This window comes from Hyla sarda, chromosome 1 (assembly GCF_029499605.1).
Source record: "Hyla sarda isolate aHylSar1 chromosome 1, aHylSar1.hap1, whole genome shotgun sequence".
Classification (NCBI taxonomy): Eukaryota; Metazoa; Chordata; class Amphibia; order Anura; family Hylidae; genus Hyla; species Hyla sarda.
In genome coordinates, this window is record NC_079189.1 from 93750992 (window position 1) to 93768822 (window position 17831).

General features: G+C 42.2%; 1 protein-coding gene across 3 annotated transcripts in view; it reads left to right on the forward strand.

The window, feature by feature from the left end:
• Positions 1–17831, forward strand: part of FIP1L1 (factor interacting with PAPOLA and CPSF1) — an 83968-nt gene that overhangs the window by 39937 nt on the left and 26200 nt on the right. For all 3 annotated transcript variants that reach the window (XM_056558048.1, XM_056558029.1, XM_056558036.1), the window contains 4 exons: positions 624–650; positions 1578–1632; positions 4298–4353; positions 12522–12753. In XM_056558048.1, coding sequence (XP_056414023.1) covers positions 624–650; positions 1578–1632; positions 4298–4353; positions 12522–12753 — 370 coding nt within the window. The remainder of the gene's footprint in view (positions 1–623; positions 651–1577; positions 1633–4297; positions 4354–12521; positions 12754–17831) is intronic.

Below are 17831 nucleotides of genomic sequence, written 5' to 3' on the forward strand. Positions count from 1 at the left end.
CTAAAAGGTAGACAACCCTTTACACGTTTTTTTACTTACTATGTATTCAAAACGTTTGCAAACACTAAAAGGGTTGAACAAGTAAATGTGGTAAACTCATGTTGCTTGGAAACAAATTTTAATTGTAATATATCTAATGAATGTAAATTACCTAATGAATCACAAATGATTTCACATTGATTTGAGATATCTTGTGGCATGTGCATGACCTGTAGACTCGAAGCAATAAAATCAAGGAGACTGAAAAATTGATCACGTATGTTAGTAGCAGTGTCTCCACTTTTTGGGGTTCCTTTAAACATTTTCCTTTCCTTTTACAAGTGATCAGATTGCTGTCTGCAGAGATTGGCACTTTTGAGCATTCCAGTTTACCAAAGCATTGTAGAAATGGTTTAAGCCCGGAGTCACACTTACAGTTTTTGAGCCAAAGCTTGAAGTAGATCTAATAAAAGAAAAAAAAGTACACCCAGATACCCCCAACCCACAAACCCACACACTTTCAGCTAAAAAATATTGCATCAAAAACTGCATTTGTGACTGCAGCCTAAAGATTGGGATTCTAGAAGAGAATTGTCTCATTTGATTTAAGCTAAGTTAATGATTTTGCATGTATTTTTTCCTAGGTATTCCCATCACAGTGCCACCCCCAGGTACGTCATTTTGTTATTATTCTGTAAAAGGGGTTGTCCAGAATTATGAATGCATTGCCCTCTTGTGTCTAATTGCATGCCTGTGCACAGGTTGTGTGTCATATATTGTAGTGGAGCCCCATTAACTTTTAAGATTCACCTAAAGCACACTCCACCTCTTTTTGCCCGTGTAATCTTAATTCACCCTGACTATTCCTGCAGTGTCATCTGTTTCATACCAGCTCAGCATCATGTTTCCTCCATAATATTTCCTTAGTGCCGTGCGGTCATGTGATCACCAGTCTGACCACCATCAGTATGTGCTTTATGTTAGTCTCACCTGTGTGACTGACTTTCTGTGAACTACAGAATTACAGTGACCTATCAAATCCACACTGGACGCTCTCAGATCCCTCCATCCTACTTGTTCCTCTGTATGTTTCCCTATACTGAGTGGTGCTGAAGCTAGAATGTCTGCGCTCACTAAGAGACCAGAAGGGCAGTGATATAGTAGGTGGTGAATCAATACACACTTAGCCTGCCTCTCCCCTGACTCAGTCAGCCTGCTTCTTCTGTTTGCTGATTCTCTAGTGTTTCCCATGAGATGCAGCCTGACATTGCTGTCCCTGCCTCCTGTAAGAGCTGACAGGGAAAAGCTGTATCTCCTATGATTCTTTGTAGTGTGAATTAAGGGATAGAAGATCAGTGTCATGTACAAAAGGGCATGGTGGGAAAAATAAACAATGGAATTTATTTTTTATTTTTTTTAAGCACAGTTATAAAATGTTTTTGTTGAAAGTTAAAGTAAATGTTTCCCAAGAATGAGAATGCTACCAAAAAATATACAGCTTATATGGCTGTCTTAAATATGTTGAATTCATTAGTGTTCATGCGCAGTCAAATTACTCAGATTCATGGCACTTACTATATGATGCATGATCATTTTAGGTTTCCCTCCTCCTCACGGTGGACCGCCGCCATCTCTTATACCAACCATAGAAAGGTATGTTATTTTCTGAATTACTTTTTTTCCCACAAAGAAAACACTTTATATTAGTCTGTGCAGTCATGCTGCCAGATCCATGCCTAGGAGCCACTGTTGAAGCTGCACATATTTTAAGGTGTTGAGCGAACATATTGATCTTGCTGATTTTTATGGAAAAAGGAAGGCAATCTAGCCCTGCCAGCAACTGATGACAAATCGAAATGTATAGTGTTGTCCTTGTGCATGATATATTAAAGGGGTTATCCAGGAAAACAGAGCTGATTTCTTTCAAAAGCAGCTCCACATCTGTCCCCAGGTTGTGTGGTATTATACACAACCTGGGCTCCATTCACTTCAATGGAACTGAGCTGCAGAACCACACCCAACCTGGAGACAGACAGGGAGCGATTCTTAAAAGAAATGAGTTCTCTTTTTCAATTCCTGGATAACCCATTTAAGGTCTTGATCCTCAGGTCACTTTAGCATAGCAGTATTTGGGTCAGTATTTTGTATTTGCAATTCAAAACGAATGGATCCAAAACAAAATAGGAGCATGTCTGTCCTTTTTAAGTTTTCTCTGCGTTTGTGTGGAAGTGGTCTACAATCCATTCTGAATGTGAAAAGCTTAAGGGAAAATGTCTGCAGTGTACAGATGAGGTTTTTCAAAATGTTTTCCATTGCCTTGTACTATAACTTGCAATGAAAAATCTCAGTTAAAGGGGTATTCCATCTTTAGACATTTTATCTCCTATCCAAAGCATAGGGGATAAGATGTCTAAGATGTCTGATCGCGGGGTGCCAGCCTCTGGGACCCCCCAAAGCCCCCCCCCTCCGCAATCTCCCTGCAGCACCCGCATTATATGCAGGGCTGCGACTCCAGGCTAGGAAACCGGAAGTTTCTGTGACTGGAGATGTGATGTAATGCCATGCACCCACCATGTGACGTCACGTCACACACCCTCCATTCATGTGGGAGGGGACGATCTTTAGGCTTTTTGAGCATTTCCGGTCTCATATGCACTTGTGTCATCTGCACCTTATGTGGAGCCACTTCATAAAACAGATTAATAGTGACTGTAGTAATACAGATGTTTATAGGTAGTGACTGAAGAAATTAGAGGTGGGATCAATATTCCACCTAAAGTTCCCAGGGTGTGCTACATTACTTTGTGTTGTCAATGAATGGAAGCTCCATTTCTTCGGTAGAGGGATTGTTATTACTGAGAAAAGTAAAGTGTGATGCTATATATTGTGGAAATGAGAAATTCCTGCAGCTTTCTGTACTGTATGATCTAGTTGTGTGCCAGGCTTCTTATATCCTGCATGCAGCCTTTATGAACATGAACCACGTGGTTAAAAGACTACTTTGTTTTTTCTCCTTAGACTCTGTTGTGATGTTACATATCTTGAATTGTACTTGGCAGCATTTGAAGCAGTGTATACATCTCAAAACAAAGTGAACCACAGCAACCCAGGATTAGTGAAAAAAATCCCCAAAACTTTTATTGCATATTTTTATGCCTCTGGAGGCAGCTGGAACACTGCCCCCGCTCAAGTGTTGTTTTGTTTTTTTGTTTTTATAAACTGTCTAGTAGAGGGTTGGGGAACCTGCTGCCCGGGAGCCTTATACAGCCATTTACCTCCCAGAATATCAAACCCTCAGCAAGATTGGCCAGTTATCACACACCCCTGTCCCCCTGACATACCACCTCAGTTAAGCCGACTTCTCTCACCTCCCCCCAAACCTCCTCTGTCCATCTCCCTACATTCCTGACGCGCCTCCCCACTGTAATGCATCTATATGGATCCCTCCTGTGAGGTGTGGAGGGACTGTGGACATCACAGCCTCGGTTGTGGCCTGCAATGATAGCAGTGTCCAGGGATAGGGAGCTTCAGCTGCTCTTCCCGAATGGCTCCTATGCAGCCCGAAGATCTCCTTCGCCTTTCTCCCCACTGCCTGCCTTCTCCACTATGAGTACATCTGTCCAGCACCTGCTGCACCACTGAGGGGGAGAGATATATAAAGAAATATATGGATTGTTTGGCCAACCCTGCTTCACATACCACCAAACAGACCTGGAGGCTTGAGCCATCCGTTACTTGTGCTGCGCCAGAGCCCTTTGACCTTGGGGCGCTTACCGAGCGCAGATCAAGATCTGGCATTTGATTTTCCAGGCTTTTGTCTGCCTCAACATTCACCCTGTGGTCAAAGGCTGCAGCACATGTAACTGTTACCTGGATCCTTAGGCTCCAGATCTGTTTCTTGGTCTGGGCACACCTGGCGGCAGGCAGTATTGGTGGCAGCAACTGTTGGACATCACTTGTGCGTATGGTTTTGCGATGATCGGCCTGCAAATGACTTTTTTAAATCTGCAAATGGCCCTCAGCAAAAAAAGGTCCCCGGCCCCTCTTCTAGTTGGCCCATTTTGACCAGGTCCTCTTGTCCCACTGCACCCATTTGCCTAACCTCTACCTAAAAAGTACTGCTACCTTTTTTATAGTACTTTGACTGTGTGTGGATTGACGGATAGATGAAGTTGCCAGGCATTAATGCAGAAGCTTTGTTTATACAATGTGTGATTAACTGAAAACCCTTTTAACATGTAATTTTTATTGGCGGAACGGGGATAAATGGAACAGTTACATTAAGTTGTGTATACTTACCACAGTTTTCTGTTTGTAGTGGGCATTCTTCTGGATACGACGGGAGATCCGCGCCAGCATTCCCATATGGTAGTGGTAAGTGCTGCGTATATTTTTCCAGTAATCATACTTGTTTTTTATATATACCTAAGCTCTTGTTGAAAACAGACTTTTAAGTCAATGTTGATATATGCTTGTTACATGTGTGTGTCGGGATATCACTGAAATTAAAAAGGGCATTTCTTAGCCCAAATAACATAAAGGGGTTGGCCACCTTTATCCCGATTTTTTTTGAGCAATCATTGTCCTGATTATAATGTGTGACTTAAAAATGCAGTCAGCTTTCTCTGCAGCCTCAATCTCTTTAGTGATGCTGCAGATTTTAGGGTAAACTAAATGACTGAAAACAGCTTTAAATCAGCTTTTTTGCATTTTTTCCACTTCCCTGGGAAAAAAATAAAAATTAATCATTAGGGAATATGAACCCCAAAATGGTGGCATTAAACAGTACAATTTGTCCTGCAAAAAACAAGCCTTCACATGGCTCAGTCTGTGAAAAAAAAATGGCACTTGAAACGCGACGGTAAAAAATCTAAAACTGATTGGCCATTAAAGGGGTACTCAGCCCCTAGACATCTTATCCCCTATCCAAAGGATAGGGGATAAGATGTCAGATCGGAGGGGTCCCGCCGCTGGGGAGCCCCGGGATCTCCGCTGCGGCACCCCGCTATCATTATTGCACAGAGCACACTCACTCTGTGTGTAATGACGGTCAATACAGGGGCCGGAGCATCGTTATGTCACGGCTCCGCCCCCTCGTGACATCACGCCTCGCCCCCTTAATGCAAGTCTATGGGAGGAGGCGTGATGGCCGCCACGCCCCCTCCCATACACTTGTATTGAGGGGGCGGGCCGTGATGTCACAAGGGGCGGAGCTGAGACATAACGATGCTCCTGCACATGTATTGCCTTTTATTACGCACAGAGCGAGTGTGCTCTGTGCAGTAATGATAGCGGGGTGCCGCAGCAGAGATCCCGGGGCTCCCCAGCAGCGGGACCCCGCCGATCTGACATCTTATCCCCTATCCTTTTGGATAGGGGATAAGATGCTAGGGGCGGAGTACCCCTTTAAGGCTCAGGAGGCATGCCAGGGAAAGGGGGTTAATATACAAGCATACTCCTAAATTGAAACTCATCTATTTGATTTGCATACATGTAGATCCCCAAAAGACACTACACATCTTGTTGACATCATGACAAGCCAAGGAAATTAGTGGGCCAGCAAATCCAGCTGCTGCTTGCTATTTCTGGCTGCTTTCCCTGTTTGGGGAATTTGACTATTGGCAGATGTACACTTATAGGATATTAAACTTCTCCATTTTTAACTCTATAGTCACCATTTCTTTTTAATCAGGGGTAGGAAGTCTGGGCATTGTGGAGGTTTTCCAAAATAATGTGGAAAGTTCTGAAGAGTTACTGCAGTGGAAATAAAGGTCTGGTATTGTCTGTAAAGTTACCACCCCTGATCCCAAACTTTACAAAGGAATTGCGCGTTTTTGCAGCACTTTAATGTGCTTACTCACACTTATGCTTCCGTTTACAAAGCAACCACAGTGGCACCACTACCTCCATTTACAATACTTCTACCAAACATATTAGTGCCTCTAGTGCCCCCATTTACATTCCTTTTAGATTTCCCACATTTACAGTGTATTCAGAGATTCTCTACTGCTCTCTCTTTCAGCAACATACATGACTGTGGTGGTTGCAGGTTGTCTGTGTGGGAAACTCCTCCTCTCCCTTGTGGCACTATGTATACTGTAGATTGGGGTTTCCCAACCAGGGTGGCTCCAGCTATTGCAAAACTACAACTCCCAGCATGCCCGGACAGCCTTTGGCTGTCCGGGCATGCTGGGAGTTGTAGTTTTGCAATAGGTAGAGTCACTCTGGTTGGGAAACACTACGGTAGATGGATCTGGAGGCATGCGGTTCTTTTGTGTAACGGCTATGCCAGTTTACTGCAACTCTGCACACGTTGAAGTACAAGAGCTCGGAGCTGCAGGTAACTCTGCCCTGCCACTGAATAATGTATGGAGCAGTCTCCCTTTACTCGGTAGGGTAGTCTGGTGTCTTCAATCCTCCAATCAGATATTGATTGTCTACCCTGAGGCTGTATCATCAGTCCCGGCACAGATTAAAAATAAATAAATAAATGAAAAAGAAGTAAAAAAGGTCTCTTAACAATTGACTGTTAAAGAATAAAGTTCACAATGGGGGCTGTGTAAAAAAAAATACACACACATATATATATATATATATATATATATATATATATATATATAAATACCGTAATAGGTGCTTTCATACATACACAGTCAGGCTTGATGACGAGCTACTGCAGGTATTTATACATTTTATACAGTATACATTCTTCTCTCCATAAACTATTGTTCTTACATGAGGTAAGTGTTAGTGGAATATTAGGGGTCCTATGACTGTCCATGGGATGCTTTACTGACTGCATTGGCTCAAGGTATTTGGGCAGAAATTGAAATACATGTATATTAGAAAACTGCATAATTTCCTATTCCATATACAGGAATTTGGAATGTTTTAGACCCTTTTGCTTTTTTCACATCTTATGTTGCCATCACGTTCTAAAATAAGAGTAAAATTTCCCCCAGCAATAGCCTAAAATGAGAATGCAAACCTTTGCTGATTTATTGAAAGGGAAAACTTAAAGGGGTTATCCACCCTAAGGTGATTTTAGTACGTACCTTGCAGACAGTAATGGACATGCTTAGGAAGGATCTGCTCTTGTCTTTGGGGCTAAATAGCTATGTTGTGAGATTACCATAAAACTGTGGCTAGCTTTTTATGAACTGGTATTTCCTGTCTGTTTCCTTCTTTTGCCTACAAATCCCAGAATTCCATTTTCCTCCCTCCCACACATCAGCCACCCCCCCATTGAAACATGAATGAGCTGCATCCATTCAAAAGATCTGTGGATTTCAATCAGGGTGCCTACAGCTGTTGCATTAGTTGCAGATTGATCGCTCCACCCATTGAAGCAGACAGGCTCCCTGTCATCAGCTGACTAGTGAGTCAGGTCTCGGCCGCATTGCTACCTGGGATAAAATGAGACAACAGTCATTTTGTATGCTGTTAAAAATAAATATTGGAGTGAAAATCACATAAGAATTGTGAGAAAACCGTCACACACAGGTACAGACACTATATTATGAACTACACTAACTTTACAGCCCCTGTAACATAGTCAAATAAAAAAAAAAATCCTGGAATACCCCTTTAAATCTTGCATTGACTTAAATATTCAGACCCTTAGTTGAATAACTTTTGGAAGTGATTACAGCCTCCAGTCTTCTCGGGTATGATGCCACAAGGTTTACACACCTGGATTTGGGTATTCTCTGCCATTCTTCTCTGCAGATCCTCTCGAGCTCTTTCAGATGTTGGTGGAAGCGATTTTCAGGTCTCCCCAGATTTGTTCTGCTAGGTTTAAATCTGGACCACTGAAGGACATTTACAGAGTTGTCTCGGCTTTGTGCTTAGGGTCAATGTCTTTGACAGAGTCTGAGATTCAGAGCACTCTGGATCAGGATTTCATTGAGAATATATCTGTACTTTTCAGCTTTCCCTCAACCCTGACCAGTCTTCCTGTCTCAGCTGCTAAAAAATAATCCTACTACATGATGCTGCTACCACTGTGTTTATTGTTTATCTGTAGGGATGGTTTTGGCAGGTGATGAGCAGTGCCTGGTTTCCTCCCGACATGCTTTTTTTTTTTTTTTTGCATGGTCCAGTTGGGTTTTCACCTTTCTTTTACGGAGAGACTTCTTTTTGGTTACTCATTGATGGTTAAAGGGTACCTCTCATCAAATAAACTTTTGATATATTTTAGATTAATGAATGTTGAATAACTTTCCAATAGCATGTTAATGAAAAATATGCTTCTTTCTATTGTATTTTTCCCGATCAGTCCTGTCAGCAAGCATTTCTGACTCATGCTGGAGTCCTAAACACTCAGAGCTGCCAGCCTGCTTTGTTCACAGCCAAACAGGCTGTGAACAAAGCAGGCTGGCAGCTCTGAGTGTTCTCCTTTGTGGTGAACAAAGCAGACTTGCAGCTCGTAGTGTTTAGGACTCCAGCATGAGTCTGAAATGCTTGCTGCCAGGACTGGTAGGGAGACCCCTAGTGGTCATTTCTTCAAAGTGGAAAATTAAATAGAAAGAAGCATATTTTTTAATAACATGCAATTGTGAAGTTATTCTGCATACATTAATCTATAATATATCAAAAGTTTTTTTGATGAGAGGTACCCTTTAACCTTCTGGAAGTTTCTTTCATTTGCATATGGTATCTTTGAAGCTGAGCTAGAGTGACCACTGGGTACTTTGTACTCTCTCTTTCAAGGGCCCTCCTCCCCCCTATTACTAGTTTGGTGGGGTGATGGGCTCTAGGAACAGTCCTGAAGGCCATTGTGCTTTTGGGAGCTATTAGTGCTGCCAATTTTTATTTTATTTTATTTGCACCCTTCCCCAAATCTGTGCCTCCACACGCTCCCTTGAGCTCTACAGGCAGTTCTTTCCTTCTCTCATAGCTTGGTAATTACTCTATGTATTGTTAGCTGTGAGATCTTATATAGACAGGGCTATCTCTTTTTAAGTCCTGTCCAAGCATCTGAATTCTCCACCAGTGACTCTGACCAAGTTGTAGAAACATTTCAGAGATGATCAAGGAAAATGGGAGGCCCCAGAGCTAAATTCCAAGTGTCATAACAAAGGGTCTGAATACTTATGTCCATGCAAAATTAGTTTTTCCTCTAATAAATTTGCCAAAAAAAATATCAATAACTTTAGTTTCACCTTCTCATTCTGGGGTATTGAGTGCAGAATGCCAAACTGTGATGAGTGTATGGGACGCACACACTGGACCGACACTTCAAGGGTAACCTCTTTGCTTTCTTGGCCTCTGTGAGTATGTGGGATAGCATCAGCACCACCTATTAAAACAATCCGCATGTCCTCTAGAGCGCCTTATACATGTAGACATTCACTATACATTTACTGTTGTATATGTATACAGGGAGCCTCTGACAATCTCTACTGATGTGTTATATAAACTGTAAAGTTTGGACTTTGTCCACTTCTTTCTTCACTTTTATGGCAGCTCATATTATCTCCATACTTGAGATTAGCTTGATGGACCCATTTTGACCTCCTGTTGTATTATCTGGTGGTTCCAGCTTGAGTGTGAATGCTATTGATATACTACTGGTCAGGACATATAAAGCACTAACATTCCTGTATGGCAAACAGTCTGGCATATAATAATGTATCTGACAGATTAATAGCTGCATGTTTAATGGCACTTTTGGATAGTTTCCCGGTCCCTACTTGGCAGTCTTCCTCTAAACTTTATATTAACACCAGCTTAGACACTTGTGGATTGGCAGTAGCATACATGTGATAAGGAGCTTAGAACATATAGTTAAGGCTTCCCTCCACACTTCAGAGAAGCTTTTCCAACCAGGGTGCCTCCAGCTGTTGTTAAACTACAACTCCCATAGGTTAGGGCTTTAGCATACGATGGCCATGGTGCAGCATAAAATGTATTTACATAAAAGCATGTGTAAATGTGTCAAAGAATATAGTGATAGAAATATATGTACCTAGAAATGTTAACCCCTTAATGACACAGCCCATTTTGGCATTAAAGGGGTTATCCAGGAAAAAACTTTTTTTTTTTTATATATATCAACTGTCTCCAGAAAGTTAAACAGATTTGTAAATGACTTCTATTAAAAAATCTTAATCCTTTCAGTACTTATGAGCTTCTGAAGTTAAGGTTGTTCTTTTCTGTCTAAGTGCTCTCTGATGACACGTGTCTCGGGAACCGCCCAGTTTAGAAGCAAATCCCCATAGCAAACCTCTTCTAAACTGGGCGGTTCCCGAGACAGGTGTCATCAGAGAGCACTTAGACAGAAAAGAACAACCTTAACTTCAGAAGCTCATAAGTACTGAAAGGATTAAGATTTTTTAATAGAAGTAATTTACAAATCTGTTTAACTTTCTGGAGACAGTTGATATATAAAAAAAAATTCCTGGATAACCCCTTTAAGGACACAGCCAATTTTATTTTTACGTTTTCATTTTTTACTCCTCGCCTTCTAAAAATCATAACTTTCTTATATTTTCATCCACATACCTATATGAGGGCTTGTTTTTTGCGCAACCAGTTGTCCTTTTGTAATGACATCACTCATTTTACCATAAAATACATGGTGCGACCCAAAAAATATTATTTGTGTGAGGAAATTGAAAAAAAAAGAAAACCCTGCAATTTAGCAAATTTTTTAAGGTTTCGATTTCACGCTGTACACTTTACGGTAAAAATGATACCCATGACTACATACTTTTCTATTATTGTACAACTTAAAAAAAAAAATCAAAAACTTTTTAACCAAATTAGTTTGTTTAAAATCCCTCTATATTGATGACCTATAACTTTCTAATTTTTCCATGTATGCGGCTGTTTGAGGGCTCATTTTTTGCACCGTGATCTGTACTTTTTATCAATAGCACAGTTGTGTATATGAAACTTTTAAATCCTTTTTTATTTAAATTTTTTGGGAATAAAATGTGACAAAATAAAGCAGCAATTTTGGATAATTTTTTTTACGTTTATGCCGTTCACCGTACAGGATCATTAACATTATATTTTGATAGTTCAGATATTTACGCACACAGCGATATCAAATATGTTTGTTTAGTTTTTTACGCTTTTTGGGGGTAAAATGGGAAAAAGGGAAGATTTACATTTTTATTGGGAGATTTTTCAAATTTTTATACTTTTTATGTCTCCATAAGGGACTATCTATTGCAATCATTTGATTGCTAATACTGTTCAGTGCTATGCATAAGGCATAGCACTGATCAGTGTTATCGGTCATCTTCTGCTCTGGTCTGCTCGATCTCAAATCAGAGCATAAGACCCCAGAAGACTGCTGGAGACAGGTGAGGGGACCTTCGGCTGCCAATCTAGAGGATCGGATCCCCGCGGCAGCGCCGTGCTCGATCTGATCATCCAATATAATGCCCAGATTGCCGCAGATGCCGTCATCTGTATTGATCACGGCATCTGAGGGGTTAATGGCAGACATCGGCGCGATCGCTGATGTCCGCCATTACTGGCAGGTCCCTGGCTGCTGATAGCATGACGTACATTTACGTCATGTGTCGTTAAGGGGTTTATGTTGCAGTATGTTGGCTGACTTTCATAACACTTGTTTTCAAGACATTTCTGCTTGTGGAACTGCAAGTTCTCAATGTGCTTGTCCAGTGCCTCCAGGTGTTGCAAAACTACAACTCCCAGCATGCTCGGACAGCCAAAGGCTGTCCGAGCATGCATGGAGATATAGTTTTGCAACAGCTTGCATTCTCACCAAATACATTGACATCTGGATCCAGTGCAAGTGAATGAGATATTTCTTACACATTAATTCCTGGTCCCTCTACAGATGCCCTGACCTGAATGGACCATAAGTATCTATAATACCTTCAGGGTTCATTAAACCCACGGTTAGGGTACATTCACACGAGCGGACCCACAACGTATTTTACGCTGCAGATCTGCCGCTGAAGGGCCGCTGCATGGTGGCTTTACATGTGTCTGCTCGGAGCGGCAATACACCGCTACGAAAAGACACACTGCGATGTGCGAGTTGCCGCGCATGCGCCGTGTACTCGCACATATCGCGGCCGCTCCCCTTGCTCCATGAGCTAGGCCGAGAGCTGCCCCGATGTGCGAGTATACTGCGCATGTGTGGCATCTCGCACATCGCAGTGTGTTTTTGTAGCGGTGTATTGCCGCTCCGAGCAGGCACATGTTAAAGCTACCTTGCAGCGGTCCTTCAGCGGTGGATCTGCAGTGTAAAATACGCTGTGGGTCCCCTCGTGTGAACGTATCCTTAGACTGGAACTTGCATCCGTATTATGTTTGTCTGAAACTGGCATATGGGTATGTTCACACGTGGCATATTTTTTGTAACTGTCCCAGAAAAGGGAAAAGGAATTGTAAAATTCCATGCAAATTAACCCCATTCAGATGTGCACCACAGATTTTCATTTGCAAAAAGTATCATTTTTAAATAATTTTTAAGAATTAGTTTTTTTCCCCCCTATGTTAGTAGCATCTTTCAGAATTAAATGTTTGTGTACTGCTTCTTTCTTGTCTCTCTACAGTTTCTTTTCCACACATGCCTGGGTCTGGAGGCCCATGGTCCAGTTTGGTAGAACCTTCCAAACCATGGGATTACTATCCAAGAAGAGAAAAGGAGAGAGATCGTGAAAGGGAAAGGGACCGAGACAGAGAGCGGGACAGAGACAGAGAGCGAGAACGTGAACGTCCAAGAGAGAGAGAACGAGAGCGAGACAGAGAACGTGATCACAGTCCCGCCATCGGGACTTACAACAGGTAAGTGTATCCATTCTTTATTTTCATTTATTTATTAACCCCTTGAGGATGCAGGTCATTTTCACCTTAAGGACAGAGCCTTTTTTTGCAATTCTGACCACTGTCACTTTATGCATTAATAACTCTAAGATGCTTTTATCGATTATTCTGATTCTGAGATTGTTTTTTTGTGACATATTCTACTTTATTTTAGTGGTAAATTTTCGTTGTTACTTGTATCCTTTCTTGCTGAAAAATCCCCAAATTTCATAACATTTTTGAAAATGTTGCATTTTTCTAACTTTGAAACTCTCTGCTTGTAAGGAAAATGGATATTCCAAATAAATGTTATATTGATTCACACATACAATATGTCTACTTTATGTTGGCATCATAAAATGGACATATTTTTACTTTTTGAAAACATTAGAGGGCTTCAAAGTATAGCAGCAATTTTCAAAATTTTCATGAAAATTGCTAAATCTGAAGGGAAAGGTGTTACAGAACTACAACGCTCAGCATGCCTGGGCACTCTAGGCATGCTGAGAGTTGTAGTTTTGCTACATCTGGAGGGCTACCGTTTGGGCACCACTGTAATAGTGGTCTCCAAACTTTGACCCTTCAGATGTTGCAAAACTAAAACTCCCAGTATGCCCAGAGACAGCCTTTGGTTGTCTAGGCATGCTGGGAGTTGCAGTTTGGCAACCATTAGGAAGGCAGCAGTAAAGATCGCTTTACTGCCACCTTCCTTGATGCTCCACGCCGTCGCCTCCTTACCTGCGCTGCTAATCTCCTCTCCGCTGCTGATCTCCTCTCTGCTGATGCCACCAATGATCGCCGGTCCCCACCGCATTTTCTTCACAGGTACCGGTCGCCATCTTTTCCCCCCCGTTCTGCCCGACATCCAGGGGTGGGCAGAGCGGGGGGTTTCCATGGCAACCCACAGTCTTCAACTGCCATTGGTCAGTACTCATTGCTGACTAATGGCAGAGGTTAGGAGGGGGTGGCACCACTGCAACCTCGCTCCTATCCCTTAGGATGATCGGGGCTGTCACTGACAGCTCCGATCATCCCTATTTTCCGGGCAATCGAGTCACCAGAGATCTGATCAGCCCGGAATAGCAGAAAATCGCATTTCTGAATTGACATCCGATTTCCTGCAATCGCCGACGTGGGGGTGAGGGATGTGCCGGGATGCCTGCTGAATGATTTCAGCTGGCATCCCGGTCCGGTACCTGACCGGCTAGCGGCGAGGACCGGAATTCCCACGGGCGTATCCATACGCCCTACGTTCTTAAGGACTTGGGATGCAGGGCGTATGCATATGCCCTGCGTCCTGAACAGGTTAAATAACATTTGTAAGGGGAGAAACAACCCAGTCAATCGACTGAACTCAAACACTACTTTTATATTCGAAACTATTCAGATATCAAACATCTATAAAGAGACATCTGAGAGCAGTACTGAGAACATGAGGGCCATACAAATCAAAGACTAAAAAATATACTGTCTGAATCCTAGTAAATAAAATCTGACTTGGGCCGAAAGGGTTCTGTCTCTCTACCAAGCTTCCTCTATGCACATATGAGCTCACAGACTTCACCAATGTGAAATTCTTGCAACATAATCCTTTAAATATATAGTTTTCTTATTAGAGCCAGATACCGAAACATGTTCGGTTATTTTTTGGTTAAACCGTGCATTTACATCATGTTTTTGCAATACTGTTTTGTATTTGAAAAACATATACAACCATACCCATTAACTTTCCATACAAAAACTTACACAAAAAGATTTATCCATTTGTGTAGATTTTTGTACTTTTGCGTTTTTTCCACGTTTTTTTTTTCTGTGCACAAATTCATTGTCCCGGTTCTGTTTTGTTTTTGAGTCTACAATGGTTTATAAAGAAAAATACATATATGGTTTTTATAACATTGTAGTCAATTTAAATCACGTTGAGCATACATATCATACGGTTTTGACAGTTTTTTTGTATACTGTTTTGAAAAAAATTACTGATACAAAACCATATTGCTAAATCGTGACGTGCATGTAGCCTTATCAGTTCCTATTTGATTGTATATTTATTTTTTTGTGCATTACTATGGGGACAGCCAACTTGCCTGATTTACTGCAGGACCCCTGGACATAGATACAATATATTTTTGTCTGTCTCATTCAGATGAATTGGATACTCTACTTGGCATTCTTTGTGATCTTTTCAGAGGTCATTCTATAGGGAGGGGGAGGGGTGCTGAGCTGTATTGTGAATAGTGGTGGATCCATTGTTATCTCTTTACTGGTGTCACCTTTCACTGTACTCCTGAGAAGGAAAGCATTACTTGGAAATCATCTGTTCTGGAAGATTTAACCCTAGTGGACAGAATGAAAACTGCAAGATTTCCTGATTTTCAAAATATAGAAAGTAAAATGCAACATTAAAGAAAACATCATCAACTTCTTGGTTAACATAAAAACCTGATTTAAACAGTGGCTCATTTTTTTTTAAATTCGTTTTATTGAAGTGTAAAACATCGGCATGACAAGAAGAAAAGGCAGGCAATAGAAACGTACAAAGCAAAAGCATATACATCATAAAGTGCAAAGTACATTGCCAGTTAACATCCGCTCACATTAACTCATCTAAATCTGCTGATTAGCAAAGAGCATAAAAACATGCGCTTGTATGTGCTAAGAAATCCTACAAAAGTAGGTCCATTAGTGGATCAGGTTCCAGAACCTAACCGTAGCCATATATTGTAGTAAAATATGAATAACCAAAGAATAAGAAAACACAGTGCCGCTGCCGGTGCACTTATGGAAATCTAGCATATAATATCTTAAAACATCTGTGGGGCTGTTAAGTCACGAATTGAAGTCATAGAACATTGGGTAGATAAGGAGGAGCACCAGGGTCCCCATACCTTTACAAATTTAATCGGGCAATTCCTATGTCTATACACCACTTTAGAAAATGGGATAACCACATTGGATGCCAAATTGGAGCAATCCCAAATAAGGTGCCAAAAGTCCGCCCTGGGGGCGGAGCATCTATGGCATGCATCCAAGGACGCACGCCCCCATCTGACAAAGACAAAGTGGAGTAATAGAACAGTAATGCATAATGTACAAGTTTATTGTTGGCAGCTGGAGAAACCAATAGGGAGGATAGGTGCATGTCCTCCTAGTTCTCAGTTGTCATAGAAGGGATATGGGACCTTCAGTGCCATTCAGCAGGGAGAGGGGTCAGCTAAATTTTAGCCTGGATGTGGTGGGTGTATAAAATGGAAACCAGGCCTCCTGGACCCTGTGAGTGTAGCACTCCAGTCAGTGGACAGGTGGAGATTAGAGGACTACCACCAGGGAATTGGGCATTAACAGCATGGCGCAATTGGAGGAATTTATAAAATGTTTCCCTAAGGACCCCAAACTTAGTCTGGAGTTGTAGAAAGGAGCACAGAACATTGTCAGTAAAGAGATGTTACAGTTAAAATAATCCCATAGCCTGTCCAAAAGTCGAAATCCGGAGAACCCATGAGGTGAGAGAGATGTGGATTGTGTCAAAGAGGAAGGTCAGCAGGGACATCAGCAAATGAATAGATCTGCTTGGTGACCTTCCACACCTGGACAGCTAGTTTGTGCAGAGGGAGCAAGTTTCCCACTGGGGGACCCTCTAACAGTGGGCAAAAGGGAGGGGAGGCAGATATCTAGGCAGCGTACACTCCGCCGTTGGCATGGGATCAAGGAGCACCCAGTGTCGTAAGTACCTGAGTTGGCCAGCTAAATAATAGAGATGAATGTCCACCAATTTAGGGCGCTGGAGGGTAGACAGCTTAATCTTATGCCTATTCGGACCCAAGATAAAGGGAGCGAATACTGAGTGCAGAGATAGAAAAAATTATTTAGGCACAGGTACCGCTGAGTAGGGATCGACCGATTATCGGTATGGCCGATATTATCGGCCGATTATCACGATTTTGGGCATTATCGGTATCGGCAATTACCTTGCCGATAAGCCGATAATGCCCCGCCCCCCGCATCGCGACCGCCCGACACTACAGGAAGGAAGGATGGATGGCCCGGACCACCTTGACAGGTAGGGGCAGAGAAGCAGGTGGCGGCGGCCTATGGCACCGCAAAAGCCACTGCAGTGCATTGATTTAAAGCGCCCGCTTTAAATCAATGTTCTGCAGCGGTTTCGAGGGGGGGATAAATAGCCGATAACTTTTATACTGGAATATCGGTATAAGTTATCGGCTATCGGCCCTAACCTCCACCGATTATCGGTATCGGCCCTAAAAAAACGATATCGGTCAATCCCTACCGCTGAGTGCTCCAAGATATATAAACATTTTGGGAGGATAATCAGCTTAATAAGATTAATGCGATCCGCCACTGCCAGAGGGAAAGAACTCCACAATTTTAACTTATCTTGTATATAGGGCAATAGGGGCATAACATTAGTGGCAAGATCATGCGAGAAGTCCCTATTAATGTAAAAAGGTATTTAAACATGGAGACCACCAGCAGACCACACACTACCGAAGCACAAGGAGAGTTCAAGAGGGGCATAAAAGCAGATTTAGACCAGTTTATGTACTGTATACTGTAAACATATACCATTACCCAGAACCTGAGTCCGAGGCTCCTTATACAAAATAGATACCCAGCGCCCTAAATTATACCCAATCGATCAAGAACTACAGAAAGGTACCCACATTCAACTGAGTCAAAAGTCTTGGCAGCGTCAAGTGCCGCCAAGGCCCAGTCTCCATGATAAGCTACCCCCCACCTGGACAGCCACTTGCACTCTCCTAATATTGTCTGAGGTGGATTTACCGGGCATAAAGCCTGTTTGATCCGGGTGTATAATGGAGAGGATCACACGATTTAGGCGGTTGGTCAAAACTTTAGCTATGAGTTTATTATCCTGATTCAATAATGAGATCGGGCAATAAGAGCCACAATCAGTAGGATCCGTGTCCGGTTTTAATATGACTACAATAGTGGCATCGTTCAAGGAAGGAGGAAAAGCCCCCTCCCTAAATGCCACTGTGTACTTGTCGAGAAGCGAGGGAAGGAGTATTTCAGAGTAC